The sequence below is a fragment of the Neofelis nebulosa genome, chromosome 13 (genome assembly GCF_028018385.1).
Source record: "Neofelis nebulosa isolate mNeoNeb1 chromosome 13, mNeoNeb1.pri, whole genome shotgun sequence".
Lineage (NCBI taxonomy): Eukaryota > Metazoa > Chordata > Mammalia > Carnivora > Felidae > Neofelis > Neofelis nebulosa.
In genome coordinates, this window is record NC_080794.1 from 59,228,035 (window position 1) to 59,248,317 (window position 20,283).

Below are 20,283 nucleotides of genomic sequence, written 5' to 3' on the forward strand. Positions count from 1 at the left end.
AACTACTTTTAAAAATTGGGAAAATCCCTTCCAGTACTGTTTTCTTTAAAATGGAAGCTGTTGGGGCGCCTGGGTGGCGCAGTCGGTTAAGCGTCCGACTTCAGCCAGGTCACGATCTCACGGTCCGTGAGTTCGAGCCCCGCGTCAGGCTCTGGGCCGATGGCTCGGAGCCTGGAGCCTGTTTCCAATTCTGTGTCTCCCTCTCTCTCTGCCCCTCCCCCGTTCATGCTCTGTCTCTCTCTGTCCCAAAAATAAAAATAAAAAACGTTGAAAAAAAAAAAAATTAAAAAAAAAAAAATAAAATGGAAGCTGTCTATACATTCTCTTACAACAAGCCTTTCTGGCTTGGTACATTCTGAACGTTTTGTGGCCAAGACAGTTCCCTGAGTAGAAAAGCAGTGAAGTCACACTGGGACTTGCTGGGAAAGGAGTGGGAAGACAGGACTGACCCTATAGCATTTTGCCATCACTCTGCCTCTCCTGGTTACCGTCTGCTTCTGCAGAGAGGCTTGCGTCTCCAGAGGTGGGCAACCGGGGGTCTGGTAGTCATGGAGAAAAAGTCACTTTTCTTTCATGGAATCCTGGCTGCGCTGACCTACAAGAAACAAAAAGGAACACACAGACTTGCTTCTAGCATGTTTTAGCCAGATTTCAAACACTTAAAGCTTTTGCCAGGGAGATATGAAGCTTGAGTCACAAGCTGTTATAATCATCCAATGGGCAATGTTGTTTTTCTACCAGCATTTTGTGTACTATCCTATTTCAGAAAATTTTTGTTCAAGGCCAGCTTGCAGACAACAAAATTCTAAAATTTTTTTTTTTTTCAACGTTTTTTATTTATTTTCGGGACAGAGAGAGACAGAGCATGAACGGGGGAGGGGCAGAGAGAGAGGGAGACACAGAATCGGAAACAGGCTCCAGGCTCCGAGCCATCAGCCCAGAGCCTGACGCGGGGCTCGAACTCACGGACCGCGAGATCGTGACCTGGCTGAAGTCGGACGCTTAACCGACTGCGCCACCCAGGCGCCCCAAGACAACAAAATTCTAAAGCCATAGTATGATGATAAATATTTGTGAAGTGCTACTGTGTGCCAGGCATTGTTCCAAGCACTTTATCTACACTAAATCTTTCAATATGATATTGTTCCAAGGCCATCTGTGAAGGATATTTCCATGTCAGAGTTCAAGTTACCAATCCAATATGCCTTGTTTTTCCTTTTAAAAAAATCAAAGCATATCAAATAACAGCATAATGATTCTCTAATAGCTACTTTTATATTTCTGTATTTTAGGAAACGATCTAGGTTGGTGCTGTCTTTTGCCAGATTTCTACTGTGACCAATTACTTTCTGAGTTTTGTTTATTTTGTCTTCTACGAATCTGTCCTTAGCTCTTATTTCTTTTAAAGAAACTGCCTTGGCACTGTATAACTGGTCAACTGCTCTGTTTAGGCCTCCCGCTAAGTTGGCTCTCTGCACCCACTGTCCCCTCCCAGCACCATGACCTGTGATTACTGTGCCTGCAACCATCTCACTGGCCTGGGCTGAGAGCTCCAACCACAGCCACTGAGGGGTCCAATGATCAACTTGGCTTCTGAAGTGTCTCTCAGCCCTTTCCTTTTTCACTTGACAATGAAGGAAAACCATTTCTTGGTGACTTCAGTCTTTCTCTTCAAAGAATATAAAAACTCTGCTCCAAACTTAGAATTAATAATATTTCAGTTAAGAAGGAACTTTATTTAGGAGTTGACTGACTCAAAAGATTTCCTATTATTATTATTATTATTATTTTTTTTTTTTTTTTTTTTATTTTTGGGACAGAGAGAGACAGAGCATGAACGGGGGAGGGGCAGAGAGAGAGGGAGACACAGAATCGGAAACAGGCTCCAGGCTCCGAGCCATCGGCCCAGAGCCTGACGCGGGGCTCGAACTCACGGACCGCGAGATCGTGACCTGGCTGAAGTCGGACGCTTAACCGACTGCGCCACCCAGGCGCCCCAAAAGATTTCCTATTATTGATAGCAGTGGTTCAATAAATACAAACATTTTATTGATTAATTTTAACCATCTCATTGCATAAACTTTGCCTCAAGTGAGTGACGTGAAATCAATGGGAGCCCTCTCACCGTGCAAGCTGGAGGATATCCTCAAAAGGTAGTACTGAAATTTATACTGAAAATGATTATATATGGCAATATGCTTGAAGACTACAAAAAGCAGCATGATTTCTCCATTAAAACTGAAGTTTGAGGGGCATCTGGCTGTCTTCGTCAGTAGGACATGTGACTTTAATCTCAAGGTCATGAGTTCAAGCCCTACATTGGATGTACTTAAAAAAAAATCTTTGGAGTTCTAAATATGATTTCAAGCAGTACAGGGCAAAATTTCAATTTATTTTGCCTGTTGATAATTGAAATTAAGTTGAAAATTATTCTATAATTTATCTTTGCAATGTCTTATAGTTTTCTATATAAATGTGTTTCACGTTATTTCTTTAAATTTTTTTTTTTCAACGTTTTTTTAATTTATTTTTGTGACAGAGACAGACAGAGCATGAACGGGGGAGGGGCAGAGAGAGAGGGAGACACAGAATCGGAAACAGGCTCCAGGCTCCGAGCCATCAGCCCAGAGCCTGACGCGGGGCTGGAACTCACGGACCGCGAGATCGTGACCTGGCTGACGTCGGACGCTTAACCGACTGCGCCACCCAGGCGCCCCCGTCATTTCTTAATTCTAAATCTTTTATTATTTCTGATGCTATTGGTGGATGGATTTTTTTTGAAATGTCATTTTCTGATAGTTTGTTACTAGTATATAGAACACTTGATTTTGTTCTTGAGTTTTGGACATTGGCCTTATATCTTGCTAAATTTATTAGTTTCAGGGGCTTTTTTTTGTGGGTTCTTTGGTGTTTTCTGCCTACAGCATCATATCATCTACAAATAATGACAATTGTACTTCTTTCCCCCAACTGAAATGCTTTCTATTTTTTCCTTGTCTTAATAAACTGATTAGAATGTCCAGTACAATGTTAAATAAAAATGGTGAGACTGGATGTCTTTTCTCCATTCCTAATCTTTGTTAGAAAACTTCAGCCTTTCCTTATTTTAAATGTTATTAGCTGTAGGTTTTTCATGGATGCCCTTTGTCAGGTTGAGAAAGTTTCCTTCCTAGTTAGTTAAGAGTTTTAATCATGTGTCAAACAACAAAATTCAATTGAGTAATTTAAAATATCAAATTGGCTTTATCAAACTATTCATGATAAAGCAACATCCTATCCAGCAAATGGAAAGGCGCTCCATGGAGCTCAAGAAAAGGAAAGGTTTATAAAGGCAGAGAGGAGGCTGGAAAAAATGCGTTATTTTAGGTAACGTAACCCTCCTAAGGGGGAACAGAAGTGGTCTATCCGTAAATTTCCTAGTGCTGACTAGTGAATTTTATGTTGACTGGTTAAAGATTACATTCCTAGGTGGGTTGAAACTGCAGTTAGGCTAGGCATTATGTCTTGGGGTGCTGATGTGGGACCTTAATATAAGTGACTCTTTTGGGGGAACTGTGGTTTTCTTTTTAACACAGGAAAGGCTATTAGGCTTTGTTAAATGCTTTTTCTGTATCCACTGAAAAAAATCACAGTTTTCTCCTTTATTAATATTTTGAATTATATTGATTGATTTTCAGATGTTAAACCAACCGTACATGCTGAAGATAAACTCCACTTCGTCATGACATATGATACCTTTAGTGTAATACTGAATTCAATTTGTTAATGTTTTGTTAAGTCTTTTTGCATCTATGTTTATGAACGTTAGTGATCTGTAGTTCTTTTGCCTTGTGATGTCTTTAGTTCTGAAATCAGAGTATTACTGGCCTCATAAAATGAGTTCAGAAGTAAAGACACTTTCTGAATGATTTTGTGTAGTATTGATATGTTGGGGTTTGTTTTTTTTTCCTTTTTCCTTTAATTGTTGGTAGAATTAACCAATGAAGCCATATGAGCCTGGAGTTTCCTTTGTTGGAAAGTTTTTAATTACTAATACAACTTTTAAAATTTATGTAGGGCTGCTCAAGCTTACCATTTCTTGTTGGGTTAGATATGGGATTTTGTGTCTTTTTTTTTCTTTTAATTTTTTTAATTTTAGAAAGACAGCATGAGCAGGGGAGGGGCAGAGAGAGGGGGAGAGAAAGAATCTTAAGAAGGATGCACTCTCAGTGCAGAGCCCAACATGGGGCTCAATCCCATGACCCTGGGATCATGACCTGAGCTGAAGTCAAGAGTTGGATGCTTAACCAACTGAACCACCAAGGTGCCCATGCATGGATCTTGTGTCTTTTAAGGAATTTGTCCATCTTACGTGGGTTGTCAAAGGTGTTTATAATAATCTCTTATTCTTTAATGCTCTGAAGGCACTATAGTGATGTCCCTTCTTTTATTACTGATATCAGTACAATGTATGGTTTCCATTTTTTTTTGTAGCTAGAGGTTTATAAATTTTATTAATTTTTTTTAAAAAGCGTCAATTTCTGCTTTCATTAGTTTTTCTTTTCTGCTTTTCTCTCTCTTTTCAAAAGAGAGAGAAATGTTTATTTATTTTGAGACCGATTGCATGTGCACTCACGTACCCACACACAAGCAGGGGAGAGGCAGAGAGGGGGAGAGAGAATGCCAAACAGGCTCCTCACTGTCAATGCAGGGTCCAATGTGGGGCTCCATCCCATGAACTGTGAGATCATGACCTGAGCTGAAATCAAGAGTTGGACACTCAACCAGCTGAGCTACACAGGTGCTCCTCTTTTTTATTTCATTAATTTCTGCTTTTATATTTTATTTCCACCTTCCTGCTAGCTTTGAATTTAATGTTCTCTCTTATATTTTATTAAAGTGGGAGATGATATCATTGACTTGGGACTTTTCTTCTTTTTCTATTTTAGGTATTCTAAGGCTTTAAGTTTTCCTCTAAGTGTTCTGTGTTGGATGTATCCCCATAAATTCTGGTAAGTTGTATTTTCATTATTATTCAATTAAAAATATTTTTCTTGTGACTTATTCTTTCACCCAATGATGACTTAGAAAGTGTGTGGTTTAATTTTCATATATTTGGGGTTTTCTTGTTATCTGATATTTTTAAAATTACTACTAAAGTTTACTTAGTATGGTTTTCTTTCAATTTGCATTCATTAGTTTATTATCTTGCAAACTAGTAATTCAGGTCATTTATTTTAAGGCACAGTTAAAATTTTCTGCTCTGAGTTACAGAGTAAAAAAAAAAAATCTGCCATTTTAAGTGTTAGAAGTTCAAGTTTTCTTTTCTAGAGATTTTCTTTTTTTTTTTTTTAATTTTTTTTAATGTTTTATTTATTTTTGAGACAGAGAGAGACAGAGCATGAACGGGGGAGGGTCAGAAAGAGGGAGACACAGAATCTGAAGCAGGCTCCAGGCTCTGAGCTGTCAGCACAGAGCCCGACGCGGGGCTCGAACTCATGGACCGCGAGATCATGACCTGAGCCGAAGTAGGACGCTTAACTGACTGAGCCACCCAGGCTCCCCATCTAGAGATTTTCTTTTGTTTTGAATTTATATAAATATTTATTAACCTTTATAGTCAAGTTAAAAAAGAGTTCTGTTGAATTTAGGAAAATTTATAATCTAATTCATTAGTTATTTAATTTGGAGATAAGGTAAACTAATTTGTTGAGAAAACATTCCATAGTCAGAACATGGAAAAATTCTATCAAACTCTCTTGAGCAAGCTAGGGAATCCATTTGGAGTTCATAGCCAGATTTCTATTTCTTTATTTGCTCTTTGTTTTCTGCAGTAATTGTGTGGTCAGACTGTGGCTTGAGCTAAAGATTTAACTTTAAAGTCCTTCCTGGGGGTCGGCAGCGGGGGGTGAGGGGGTTGCCTGGGTGGCTCTGTTGGTTAAGCACCTCACTTTGGCTCAGGTCATGATCTTAAGGTTTGTGAGTTCAAACCCCACATCTGCTCAGCCTCCACTGTCAGCACAGAGCCTGCCTCAGATCCTCTGTCCTCCTCTCTCTCTCTCAAAAATAAATCTTTAAAAAAAAATGTAAATAAAGTACTTGCTGGGACAGGGCAATATCCTTTATATTTTGACCTAGCTCATTTATACCATTCTGTGTGGCTATTTTATTTCTTTTGAGATGAAAGAGAAAAAATTACATACGCAGAACACTTCAGATTTCTCATGTATTTACCAACAGGAGGACACGAAGCTCCTGATGAGCTAGAAGCATTAATTCCCAGTACAACATGCATTTATATAGTTTATACAATTGTTGTAAATACTAAGAAACCCTTTCTGGAAAGTCCTTTATCTTTGCTTAAAGCCATATAAAATCAGTATAAAGTTTTTTCTTTAATTTTTATATAAGGAATTTTTTCTAGCCTTGAGATCAGACATATAACATTGTATAAACATAAGGTGTACAGCATGATTTATGTATATATTACAGATTACCACAATAAGGTTATTTAACACAAGCCTCCCTCCATAGTTACAGTTTTTTTGCATATGGTGAGAACTTTTAAAATCTATTCTCTTAGCAACTTTCAACAATATGATATAGTTTTGTTAATTATAGTCACCATGCTATACATTACATCCCCACAACTTACTCATCTTACAACTGGAAGCTTGTACCATTTGACCATATTAACTCATTTACCCCACCACCCACCCCTGGCAACCACTAATCTGTTCTCTGTGTCTATCCAGTCAGTTTTTTAGATTCCATATATGAGATCATACAGTATTTGTCTTTCTCTGACTTATTTCGTTTAGCATAATGTGTTGAAGATCCAACCATGTTGTTGCAAATGGCATTTTTTTTTATGGTTGAATAATACTCCATTGTATATACAATTGACCTGTGACCAGCAGAGGTTTGAAATAAATATATAGTACTGTATATTTATTTTTAAAAAATGTTTAATAAAAATATACAGTACTGTAAATATATTTTCTCATGATTTTCTTAATATTTTTCCCCAGCTTTGCTTTATTATAAGAATACACTACCTAATATACAAAATATGTGTTAATCAACTGTTTATGTTATCAGTAAGGCTTCTGGTGAACAGGCTTTAGTAGTTAAGTTTTGAGGGAGTCAAAAGTTATACACAGAGGAAGCTTTAGTGTTTTCTCTGTATAGTATCACATCATCTGCAAATAGTGACAATTTTATTTCCTTACCAATTTGGATGTGTTTTCTTTTCTTCCCCTGCCACCCCCTTTTTTCCTTTTTCTTATCTGAATGCTGTGCTTAGCACTTCTAGTACTATGTTGAATAAAAGTGGTGAGTGGGCACCTTTGTTTCCTTATATTAGAGGAAAAGCTCTAAGTTTTTCACCGTTGAGGTTGATGTTAGCTGTGGGTTTGTCAGATATGGCCTTTGTTATGTTGTGGTATGTTCCCTCTGAGCCCACTTTGTTGAGAGCTTTTATCATGAATGGATGTTGAATTTTGTCAAATACTTTTTCCGAAGTTATTGAGATCATGTGATTTTTTTTTTTTTTTTATCCTTCACTTATTTTTTGGAATAGTTTAAGGGGAATATGTTTTAGGTCTTCTTCTTTTAAATGTTTGGTAGAATTCACTAGTGAAGCCATCTGGTCCTGGACTTGTTTTTATTGGGAGTTTTTTGATTACTGATTAAATTTCCTTACTAGTAATCAGCCTGTTTAGCTTCAGGCTTTTGTTTTTAAGATTTTATTTTTCAGTAATCTCCATACCCATCGTGGGGCTCAAACTCGCAACCCCGAGATCAGGAGTCGCATGCTTTTCCGACTGAGCCAGCCAGGCATCCCCGGGTTTATTCTTGATCCTTGCGTGCAGCTCCTCCAAGACTTTCAGGCTTCAGCTCAAGTGGAGGTGTTTACTTGGTCCTTCTTACTTGGCCAGCTCTGATCTCCATTCTTTTTCTTCTACTCTGGAGAATCTGCAAAAATTCTTTTCAGATTCTAAGGCTCTTAAAATATTTTATAGTTAGCCTTTTGGCCACTCAGCACCTGATTTCAAATCAGAAATCACCTCAAGAATAAAATCATACAAATATCAGAGTTCCCAATATAGATTTCCCAAGCCCTCTGTTATCTTGTCCCCACAAATCCTCACAGCTTTCATCTTTTTCCCATGCTGACAAATTTATATGCACATGTGTGTGTGATAAGTCAGAAAGAGACAGAGACAGAGAGACCAAGACCTAGATATATAGATGTTATTTATTTCTGGAAATTCCTGGTCATTGCAATGAAATATTTACAGGTGATAGGATTTCCTACTTGAAAAATCTATGAAGTTTTAGTTAAAAATTACTAAATCTACCAAAGAATTCAATCCTCATTATACAAGGATTTGGTCAAATAGTGTTTTGATTATATACTCATGATAGAAAAGTAAACAGACACATAATTTTTGTCTTATGTTTCAGTATGTATGAAAAATAAAAGTGCACATGTATGTGCAGCCACTTCACATTTATTCCTGAATAATGAAAGACACATATAGCAGCCTTTTTATATCAACAAAAATTCAAAAATAAATACCCTTGAATAAGGAGATAATTTTAAAAATTATAGCCATACAACAGGGTATATTTATATGACTTGTAAAAATATGTCACCAGCAAATCATAGGTATATTATAAATATATGTGTATACACACATACATAAAAACCCATATTTCTGATATGTGTATTCAAATATAACCATACATACACATCACCTTCCCCTATTCTTTGCCTTACTATGTCTGTGTATGTGTGTGTCTCCATTTGTGTGTTTAACCAGTAGGGGAAAACAGGAAGGGAATCCTTGGACAGAGCAGCAAATTCAAGTTTTATCTCATGTTATTGCCTCTTGCTAGAATGATCTTCTGTTTTCTCCCTACATATATATACTTATACATACACGTATACACAAACATGCATCACACACGATTTTTTTTTTTATTTTGAGAGAGATTGAGCACAAGCAGGCAAGGGGCAGAGAGAGAGGGAGAGAGAGAATCCCAAGCAGGCTCCAAGCTCAGCACAGAGCCTGACATGGGGCTCGATCTCATGACTGCAAGATCATGGCTTGAGCTGAAATCAAGTGGGATGCTTAACCAACTAAGCCACCCAGGTGCCCCCCCCCCAATTATTTTTTAATAATTATTGGGAAAAAAACAAATTGTACATGCCAAACTATCAAGAGATTATTCCCCTGGAGAGCTAACTGGAGTAAGAGACGAGCAAATTTTATATATTTAAAAAACTTTTTTAACTCATAGGATAATTTTTAATATTCAATATGACATTTGAAGTCTCTTACATTTGGTATACACTGCAGATGAGATACAGCTTAAGATCTCACAATTACAAAAAGAATTTTATTGGAAAGTGAGTTTTTGTTCCATGTGGGGAAATCTGAACTGAATCTGAAAGGATGAGGAAAATTAGAAGAGACAGGGTCAGGAATGTCATACAGCTAACACACAGGACAGAAAGCATCTGGCTTGTTCACATGAGGCCTGACCTTTCTTCAGACTGGAATGAAGCACAGCTTGTATACGGGCGGTGCAGCACCCACCCCACTGACAACTGGGGCAGTTTCAAGGTCCTTTGGATCAACCACAGATTTCAACGTAAAATGCTGTAAAATGTTGGTCAGTAGTAAAAACAGCTCCATGCGGGCCAGGCCTTCTCCAATACAAACTCTCTTTCCTAAAAATGACACATAAATACTCATTTTTTTTCTGAGCACACAGGGAAGAAAATAAATATATTAATAGACTAATTAACCTATGCCTTCTTTTGTCTACACTGAAACCTGGTTACCTTCATTTCCTCAGTACGTTTCTGTGGGCATGTGTAAAGGCCAGGGCAGGTCACCACAAGATGGGCCACTTTGGCATAAAAATTATTTTTAGTTAAAAGCAATCAAAACCCAGCAGATTCAAGAAAAGCTCCTTACCTCTCCCTCAACTTCAAGCTTATACCAAGAAGAGAGCAATTAACAGAGATTCTTCTTTACCTAAGAAACTTCTCTGCATAACAGGGAGACCTTTGTTTTTGAAACATCTCTCTCACCTTCCCGCTAATGGTGTTCCTTCCCTGTGAATCCCCAGACCGCTTCCCCTCTCCTTAGCTCAGGATGTCATAGAAACCTCATGTTGCCTGACTGTATTTGAAATTTCATGTCTGTAGATTCCCCATATCTATGAAACTAAATTTGATTTTCTCCTCTTAATCTGTCTCATGTCAATTTCACTTTTTAGTCTAGCTGGGAAGGACCTTGAAAGGCAGAGGAAAATTTTTCATCCCGGACACCTGGCCTAGTTGGTAGTACACTTTAACACACTGGATGCTGCTTGTCACAAACATAGCTGTGGCTGGGAGATCCTTGGGACATCTGACCTAGAGCCGACAGAAGGTAAGATTTCCTACCATGTCAGTCTCCTGGAATCTGAGGAGTCTGATAGAGCAAGAACGGTGAGAGTCATTCTCTCTTTCTAAATTCAGATTAGCAGGAGAAAATACTTGTGTAACTAGGTCCTTGGGCTTAGCAACTCTTGGTAAATTTGGTAGAGCACTCTTTTGGAGGAAATAGATTAACCAGAGATAGTCTTTGTTTTCCTTGTTTCTTTTATGTTGTTTGTCATAAAAAGGAATTAGCATAGGGCAGAAAGCAGGCATAGGCCCTATAAGCCTGCTGTTTAAAGGACATCTTGGAAACCAAAGCTGCAAAACTGGTGGGTGCGGGTCAAACACTTAAAAGCTGTTAGAGCATTTGCCACCTTAAGAAGGTTCCTGTGTTGGATAAATTGGTCACAGAACAGGTTAGATTAACACTTGGCCACCTGCCAACCTCAAGGAAACAGCTGTGTAATGAGGTACACTTGAAAACAACACACAATCCCCAACTCTGTGGCACATTCCTCTTAGGAATGAGTGTGGCTCCAAGACACCCAAGATTTAGCTGAAAGAAAAACCAAACAGGGTTTTTCCCTTTGTCTTGTTCATAGAACAAGCTCCTAAGAGCTTGGCTTTGTGAGCAGTGAGAATATGCTCTTTGGTCTCCACCATCTGGAGGAGATACACCTATCCGGGTACACCTTAATGTCCAATTGAAAGGAAGAGGGATAGGAGTCTCTCTCTCTTTCTGTCTGGCCATGCCAGCTCTCAAGGGTGTTTGTCATGAGAAGTCCCAGCCCATAGGAGCCTTTATATTCTCAACCTTCATTTCTTGTTAGTGCTGGAAACTCCCTTTATAGGAGCACATGCCTAGTGTCACGGATTATTGTCTTTGACTGGAAGCATCTCAAGATTTTGTTGGAGACCAGCAATGAAGGCCTCTGCTTTCTTAGATTAATTATGGGAGTAAACTTTTGGATCATGAGGGCTGTGTCATCTATGCCCTTTCTGTGGACACCTCTTGTATCTTTGGTTAAGGCATTAAAAGGCTTATTGGCTTGAGTTGCTCATAACAGATCCTACTCATCAATGGCCCGACGACAGATCCTTTAAATTAGTTAATGTTTGAAAAAAGAAGAAAAACATTTTAAACTTAGTTGAATGGCTAGCCTCAGGGATTCCCTTGATAAGATGAAAGAAGAGGAACTAGACTTAAAATAAAGGTCCACATACAACATAAATTCCCCCTAAAATGCCTATTTTAACTTCCCTTTCCCTATAGGATTTACAGAGAGCACTCCATCTCTACGTTCAAATTCTACAGGCTGCTCATGTAATTGCTGAAAGCCAGGAAAGGAATTTTGTTTTTTGTTTTGTTTTGTTTTGTTTTGGGGGGTACAAATATTCTGTCTTTATTGTGGTGATGTTTACACATGAGTGTATATATTTGTAAGAACTAATCAAACTTTAGTGCATTTGGGTGCCTCCGCTGGTATATATTTGTAAGAACTAATCAAACTTTAGTGCATTTGGGTGCCTCCGCTGGTTGAGTGTCCATCTCTTGACCTTGGCTCAGGTGACGATTCCTGCGTTGTTGGATTGAGCTCTTCATGGGGCTCTGTGCTCTCAGCACATAGAGCCTGCTTAAGATTCTCTCTCTCCCTCTGCCCCACTCTCCTTCTTGTGTGCTCTTTCTAAAATAAAAATTAAAAATTTAAAAATTTAAAAAAAGAATCAAACTTTATAATAAAAAACAGCTATCTCTTGTTATATGAGGGAAGTTTATTCCTCAATACCTTTGATTAAAGAAAGAGATTTGAAAAACTTGTAAGGGATGTTTCCATGTGTGGTCTAAGGAGAATAATTTTGTGACCAAATATATTGAGGAACTTTCTTTTTTTTTTTTTTTTTTTTTTTTATTGTGATGATCTCAGTTTATTTTCCTCTGTCTTATTTCTCAGAAATTTATCTAGATTTGACTCAATATTTTATCTTTTGTCTGTAGTTTTTTGTTTTTTTTTAATATATGAAATTTACTGTCAAATTGGTTTCCATACAACACCCAGTGCTCATCCCAAAACAGGAAAGGAATTTAACAAAAGCAATAAGGCTCACTTTGCTTCTACCTTCCAGGGCACTGTAATTAAGTTTGTGACAGCTTCAGGCATTCCTAGGCAATGTACTTGGCTAGTGTATCCTAGACCCCCAAGGCAAAAGAATTTGTTTCCCCTGGACAGCTGTAAAGCTTTTAAATTATCAAGCCCTTTTAACCTCTACTTTCAAAGGACCCTAGCAAATTTAGAGAGAAATTAAAAAGATTAATCACTAGTCACAACCCTCCCTTCAGAGAGGAAACATGACCAAAACTTCTCCTAGGCCCTCCTATAAATGATCAGGGAAAGGCCAATATTCAGGGACTGTTAGAAGCCCAGATTAAACTGTGCAACCAGAAAGAAGGCTTTTGTTAAAATGCTTCACACAGACTTTACAAAGGCATGAATCTTTTGATTCCCATTTTAATAAAAAAATCTGCCTGATATAAAAAAGCAAATTTAGTTTAAAAAAAAAAAGGGCCAGTCCCGTGATATTCAGGCTGTAATCCAGTCCTTTGAGGAATTAGAAACAACTCTCTTTCAAAGCTCTACAAAACCAGAGATGCAACTCTAGAAACAAGTCAAAGCTTACCTCTTTTTACCAATCCCCAAACCTGGTCTATTTCTCTCAAAATGTTTACAGATACTACAGAAATTACAATTTGGAACAGTATTGTTTAGGACTTAAAAGAATAAGTACATTTTAAATAGTAATTACACTGAAACTCTAAAAAAAATTTTTTTTTTTTTTTTTTACCTTCTCTGTCCCTTGAAATTATAAATTTAATGTCTTTGAACACAGCCCACAATCACCTGAGACTGAAAAAAAAGCAAGAGGTGGGGTAGGGTGACAGTGGTAGGGGAAGAGGCCTTTCCAAGTACAAACTGCTAAAATGCCTCTTGTGTTCAGACTTGGAAAAAACTTGGATACTTTTCTCTGTGCCTTTGTGATGTAAATTTTCTACGTTTATCATCTCTAGGATGTAAAAGCCTTTCTTTTAAATACAAACTTCAGGGGCACCTGAGTAGCTCAGTTGGTTATCTGACTTTTTTTCTTTTTTAAAGTTTATTTACTTTGAAAGAGAGAGAGCATGGAGGAGGGGCGGGGGGGGGGGGGGGGGGCGGGGGCAAGAGAATCCAAGCAGGCTCTATGCTGTCAGTGCAGAGCCCAATTCAGGGCTTGTCCCCACAAACCATGAGATCATGACCTGCGCTGAGATCAAGAGCTTATGCTTAACTGAGCCACCCAGGAGCCCCAGTATCAGACTCTTGATATTGACTCAGGTCATGATCTCAGTCATGAAATCGAGCCCCACATTGGGCTCCATGCTGAGCTTGGAGTCTGCTTGGGATTCTCTCTCTCTCTCTCTCTCTCTCTCTCTCTCTCTCTCTCAAAATGAAAAAATAAACATTTAAAAAATAAATTTGTAAAAGAGCTCCATTTAGTTGGCTTGAAGACAAGTACTTGTAAGGATTGGGCATTCAAAAACTCAGGAAGAGAGAAACTAGCCTAAATATTTTTCAAGTTTATGCAATCTCAGAAAATATTCAATATTAAATTTTTTAATGTTTATTCATTTCTTAGACAGACAGAGACAGAGCATGAACAGGGGAGGGGCAGAGAGAGAGGGAGACACAGAATGTGAAGCAGGCTCCAGGCTTTGAGCTGTCAGCACAGAGCCTGATGTGAGGCTCGAACTCACAAGCTGTGAGATCATGACCTGAGCCGAAGTTGGATGCTTAACCCACCAAGTCACCCAGGTGCCCCAAAAATATTCAATATTAAAGCTAATTTAAAGTTGTTGGTTTAGAGTACCTGGGTGACTCAGTTGGTTGAGACTCTGACTCTTGATTTCAGCTTAGGTTATGATCCACAGGGTCATGGGATCAGGCTCTACATTGGGCTCTGTGCTCAGCATGGATTCTCTCTCTCCCTCTCTCTCAAAAAAAAAAAAATTGTTGGTTTAATTAAAATAGCCATGTCTTTAGAGTTATAAGGATTAAATATAAAACTTTTATTCTGCCTATGTTTACTGAAAGTCAAATAAGTCCATATTATAGCTTACAAAATTTGTCAGGAAAAAGAAACTTAAAATAATGGTTGACTTTGTCTAATACCTTATAAAATTTTGTGGCTAGTCTCAGCATAACAGTTCAAAACAAGTAAATAGATGTAGGGGTGCCTGGTGGCTCAGTCAGTTGAGCGTCTCACTTCAGGTCATGATCTCACAGTTCATGAGTTCTAGCCCAACATTGGGCTCACTGCTGTCAGCTTGTCAGCACAGACCCTGCTTCAGATCCTCTGCCCCTCCCCTACTTGTGCTCTCCCAAAAAATGTTAAAAAAATAATAAAAATAAATAGATAGAAAGATAAAATAGTTTACAGGTAAACTTTTTATTTTAAAAATAATAAAAATAAATAGATAGAAATAAGATTAAATGGTTTGTAGGTAAACTTTTAAAGGGCTACCAAAATCTTCAGTAACCTGAAGTTTTAAAGTTTGGCTAAGTTAAATGTTAAGTTAAATTCATTGAATATCTAGATCATTTCCAAATAAGATAAAATAATGAAACATTAAGTACCAAACATAGGTTTATCTGTTTTTGTTTCTTTTTTAAAAAATTTGTTGATTTATTTTGAGAGAGAGAAAGTGAATGTGAGCAGGGGAGGGACAAAGAGAGAGAGCATCCCAAGCAGGCTCTGCAATGTCAGTGCAGAGCCCAATGCAGGGCTTGATCCCATGAACCATGAGATCACGACCTGAGCCAAAATGAAGAGCCAGTCACTTTACTGACTGAGCCACCCGGGCGTCCCTCTATTTTTGTCTTATTACAGAGAAACTAAAGATAAATTTGGGTCTGTGAGTAAACCTGGTTTGTTCTTTACTGAAAGACTGTACTATGATGAAGTACATGTTTCTAAGTTACAAAATGTATTCACAAATTTGCCAATCTAAAAAATACTGGTATTATAGTTCACTGTGAAAGTGAGGTACCTCCGTCACAGACCTGCTAATCTGTGACACCAGGCAGGCACTCCTGTAATGGGTCTTCCTGGCACAAACAGGAAACAAAGTTTGAGATGACAAAGGTTCCTATGGGTTGGGACCTCTTAAGAACTGTCATGGCCAGAGAAAGACTTGGAGCCCCATTCTATTTGGCCACCAAGGTACACCCTGTTAAGTGCATCCTCCAGATGGTGGAGACCAAAGAGAATATTCTCACTGGTCACAAAGTCAAGCTCTTAGGACAAAGAACAAGACAAAAGGAAAAATCCTATCCTGTATATGTGCACTTTAACAGCTTTAGCTAAGTGTTGGGTAGCTTGGAGCCACACTAATACTTGAAGGATGTGCCACAGGGTTGGGGATTGTGTGTTGTTTCACAGGGTGCCTTTTTCTTGAGGCTGGCAGGTGATCTGTTATCAATCCAACCTGTTCTGTGACCAACTTATGCTATCACAGGAGACTTCTTGAAGTGGTGAATGCTCGAACAGATTTTTAAAAAATATATTTTATTTTTTGGAGCACCTGGGTGGCTCAGTTGGTTGAGCATCTGCTTTTGGCTCAGGTCATGATCTCATGGTGGGTTTGTGAGTTTGAGCCCTGCATCCGGGTCTGTGCTGACAGTGAGGAGCCTGCTTGGAATTCTCTCTTTTTTAAAAAATTTTATTTTTTAAGCAAAATCCACACCCACCATGGGTCTCAAACCCACAACCTTGAGATCAAGAGTCACACACTCCACTGACCAAGCCAGCCAGGAGCCTTAGTTCTAACTTCTTTTAAGTATTCAACCCACGTCCACCAGTTTTGCAGCTTTGACTTCCAAGAAGTCTGTTAGCAACAGCTTTGACTTCATGTACCCATTAACATAGGGCAAAGTTTGTAGGACAAGTGACATAAAAGACACTAAGGAAAACAAAGACCATCTCTGGGGGGAAATAGATCAGTTACCGAAGAGTATCCTACAAAACTCAACAAGAGTCAGTCCCTAAGCCCAAGGAACCAGCCCTACAAGTATTTTCTCCTATTAATCTAAATTTGGAGAGAGAGAAAAAGGACTCTTATCGTTCTTGCTCCATCAGACTCTGTAGATACAGATTCTCAGAGACTGACATGCTAAGACATCTTACCTTGTGCCAGCTGTCCTCAGGGACTTTTGGCTATCATAGTGTGTGGGGTGAGCAGTGTCCAGCGAGTTAAGGTGTCCTGCTGACACACCAATTGTCTGTTGGGGAGCAAGAATTTCCTGTCCCCCTCAAGGTCCTCTTAGCTGGACTAAGAATCAAATTGACATGAGACAAATAAACAGAAGAAAACCAAATTCAATTTCACGTGTGCAGAGAATCCACACAGACCTGAAAATTCCAAAGATGATCAGGCAAAATAAGGTATTTATGTCATCCTGAACTAAGAGATCATCCTGAACTAAGAGGGTAGGAAAAAAAGAAATATTACAAATCAGCCACAAACATACTAACTAATCACTAATCCCCAGACTGGCAATTTCAAATGCTGTCTAGAGTCTAGTCATTCCTCCAGTGGAAATAGCCCTCCATTCTACTCTGCCTGCTCATATTTTCTACATCATTCTAGATCCAGCTCAGGTATCATTTCTTTTATGCAAAGTTCTTTGATGTGCTCAGAGCATATAACTCACTTCTTTATCTGTTTTCCATAACACTAGTTAATGCTTCTAAAACAGCACATTTCAGATGAAATTATAATTATTCACCTATCTCACATACTGGAACATAAGTTCTTAAGGTAAGGCCTCAGATCTTGTAATGACACCCACAGTGTCAGGGCAAAAGCAGGTCTGCAAGCCCTGTGACTTGAATAGAAATCTCAAGGAGTCTCATTATGCAGTAATGGGCTCAAAATATAGGAAGAAAGGTAAGGAGTAGTAAAGCAGCATCTTGCTTTGAGATAATCTCCAGGAGTTGCACATAATCCTGGGACCACGATAGCAAGGGTTGCTTGATACTTGTTTTTCTTAGATATTCAATCAGGAGCAAATCTCCTATTTTTGTCTCTGTTTCAATTACTTCTACAGGAAAGGCCTGTTACCCTCGTGTCTTCCTCCTGTTTCTCCTTTGGAGTGTGCTGAATATTTTCCATTTCTCCTGCCTTCCAGCTCTCTTTTGTGTTTGTCTTTTATGCCTACTCTGTGTTCAGGAAGGTGATTTCTATAGATGCATAAACTGAGATGTTAGTTCCCTTCTGGGTTCTGAACAAATTCAGAGCATTGGACATTGAAAAAGTCAGAGTATTTATTCCCTCAATCCTACCCTGTCAGGCTATAGTTCAGGCAGTGGTTGTATCGCTTTACTATAGACACATCTCCCGTTGAGGCAGCCACCCTTTCTTTCCTAAAGGTCTATTTGGATCCCAGTAATGCCCTCCTTCCCTCATCCTTTCCAATTTAGGATGGTAACCTCTTCCTGCTTATGCTAATCTCTGAGTACTTTATAATATCTTATTTACCTTAATCCTACCCACCCTCTGAAAATCGTCTCATCGTTACATTCTCTTTAATTAGCCTTTTTGAGTATGCCACCTGTTTCTTCCCAGGACACTGACAAATTAAAGGAAGATACTCAAATTTCCATTACCCTCTGCTCCTGCCCCTTTATAGGAATCTCAGTGGTGGGTCCTGGTGCCAAACTTGGTGAGGGCAGACTTCAATTGAACGAGAAATAACCTGGGCTTTGGGAGTGATGCCTCTAGCCTCATACAAATGACAATTTGTTCAGTCCAGAATAGCCTCCATGCAAAGCCTTCCTCATCTCACTGACCCCTGATGCATACATAAATATAAATATGAAGCTTGCTTACCTGCTGAAAAAGCCAGGAAGTAGTCACTCTTCTTAAAGTTGCCACTTTCATCCAGGAAGTGGCCAGGATCAAACTGATCTGGGTTGGGAAACTCTTTCTCATCATGCAGGACAGAAGTCAGAGATGTTAATATGGTTGTGCCCTGATATAAAGAGAAACAGATAAACTGGATTATGATGAAGGTCATGGAGCTTGAAATCCTTTTGTTTTATAGATGAGGAGACTGAGGCACAGAAGTGATTTATTTACTCCATGTCACAGAACAAACTAATGACCAACCCTAACAGGTTTTAAATCATGTAATGGCAGTCCAAAGCACCGTTAACAGACTCCAAACTTTGTAGCCGACACCAGCACTTGCTTTTCAGAAAACTAAGGGAGCTCCCTAGAGTCCACTGTTGACCAATGGATTTCAGTATTGTCTCAAGGTGCTGATGCCACTGAGAATGAGGTCTTCAAAACTCTACTTGAGTGGCCATATTCTTGAAAACCCTTCATCTTCCCATCAAAATGACAAACTTAGGGGTGTCTGGCTGGCTCAGTTGGCAAAGTGTGGGACTCTTGGTCTCAGGGTCTACGGGTTCTGACTTTGGGCAAAGAGCTTACTTAAAAAAATTTTTTTAAAGGTAACAAACGGGTAAGTTTGAAAGAGCTATGCTGTTTCAATTGAATTGTTGCATATTATTGTAGAAATGAGAGAGCATTTCTGCTTCCTAATAGGGTGTTCTTAAACTCATAGATACAGTGCAACATAATGACTTGGAGGTTAGTTTTCAAAATCAACTGAATCTTTGGAAGACAGTATGGTCAGTCCTAGAATAGGCTTCCATATAAAGTTAGTTACAAAACACTTCTCCTGGCTGGTGGGACCATCTACTTCAGACTATAACAGAATAACTCCTTTGGAGTTGTCCTCATGACTAACACGAATATAAATCCAGAAAAAAAAGTATATAAAGAAACAGTTCTCTGGCACTGAACAAGAGGCAATCCAGGATTGTGATACTTCACTAAAGAGAAATTAGGTAGACCCTACAATCACTCTGAATTTCTGCCTGACAACACTTTCCTCCTAAGAGTTCAGGGAGGAGAAGGTCAAGCAAAGTGCTACTCTTTTTTGAGCTAAGGAGACAGAGATAAAAACTTGGCATCTAGAATTCATGAAGAAGGATACAGGCCAAGAAGAATCTACAAATAGGATCTCAAAGGTATATAAGACCTATAACCTTATAAGACTCTGTGAGTCCATGATTATGGGTTGGGAGGCACAAACACAGGAAACTCCATGAAGCCTATCAGGGTACGACTGCTTGAGAACTGGAGGTGGATAACACATGTTGTACAGTGATAGAGGAACTGAGGTTCCAACCCAGCTAGGATGGAGAGAACTTTCTTAGCACCTCAGATGCTAAGGCAACCCCAAACTTGTAAATTGTTGGACTAAGGAACTCACATCAGACTAAGGGCCATGCACAAAGACTAATTTCAGAATTGAAACCAATCCACAATGAAAGAGTTATAGTAAGACTCACAGACTGAAAACCATCTGTCAGTAATTTAGCTTCCTGCCAAAATAAAAGTCAATGCTCTTTAAAGGAAGACAGCATAATCCAGACTCCCCACAAGGCATCATTCAAAATATTAAGCATATAATAAATCATTAAACATGTGAAAAAAGAAATGTGACCCAAAATTAAAGAGAAAAAATTCATAGAAACAGACCCCATAATATCCTAATTGTCAGATTTATCACATAAAAGCTTCAAAGCATATGAGTGTATGAGGGTGTGTTTAACAGACACAGAACAGTCCATCCAAAAGCAACAGAGTACATGTTCTTCTCAAGCACATGTGGAATATTCTTCAGGACAGATAATATGTTAGTGCACAAAATAAGCATTAACAAAAGGCAGAAGATTAAAATCATATCAACCATGTTTTC

At 38.7% G+C, this 20,283-nt stretch overlaps 1 protein-coding gene and 1 long non-coding RNA gene across 6 annotated transcripts in view; one reads left to right on the forward strand and one right to left on the reverse strand.

Annotated features, from left to right (window-relative positions):
* The first annotated feature begins 2,748 nt into the window (after nucleotides 1-2,748).
* LOC131493122 (uncharacterized) overlaps nucleotides 2,749-20,283 on the forward strand; it is a 30,102-nt gene continuing 12,567 nt past the window's right edge. The window contains exons 1-3 of one of the 3 annotated variants that reach the window (XR_009252476.1): nucleotides 2,749-4,780; nucleotides 4,929-4,991; nucleotides 10,276-10,430. This is a non-coding gene — a long non-coding RNA (uncharacterized LOC131493122). Of the gene's footprint in view, nucleotides 4,992-10,275; nucleotides 10,431-20,283 lie in introns of all 3 variants that reach the window. The other 2 variants (XR_009252475.1, XR_009252474.1) reach the window with 2 other exon arrangements.
* The window catches only part of LOC131493119 (cytochrome P450 2C21-like), a 47,631-nt gene continuing 36,707 nt past the window's right edge, over nucleotides 9,360-20,283 (reverse strand). For 2 of the 3 annotated variants that reach the window (XM_058697285.1, XM_058697284.1), the window contains 2 exons: nucleotides 18,342-18,483; nucleotides 9,360-9,721 (listed from right to left, as the gene is read on the reverse strand). In XM_058697285.1, coding sequence (XP_058553268.1) covers nucleotides 9,540-9,721; nucleotides 18,342-18,483 — 324 coding nt within the window. In that variant the 3' untranslated portion in view covers nucleotides 9,360-9,539. Of the gene's footprint in view, nucleotides 9,722-16,636; nucleotides 16,782-18,341; nucleotides 18,484-20,283 lie in introns of all 3 variants that reach the window. The other variant, XR_009252472.1, reaches the window with a different exon arrangement.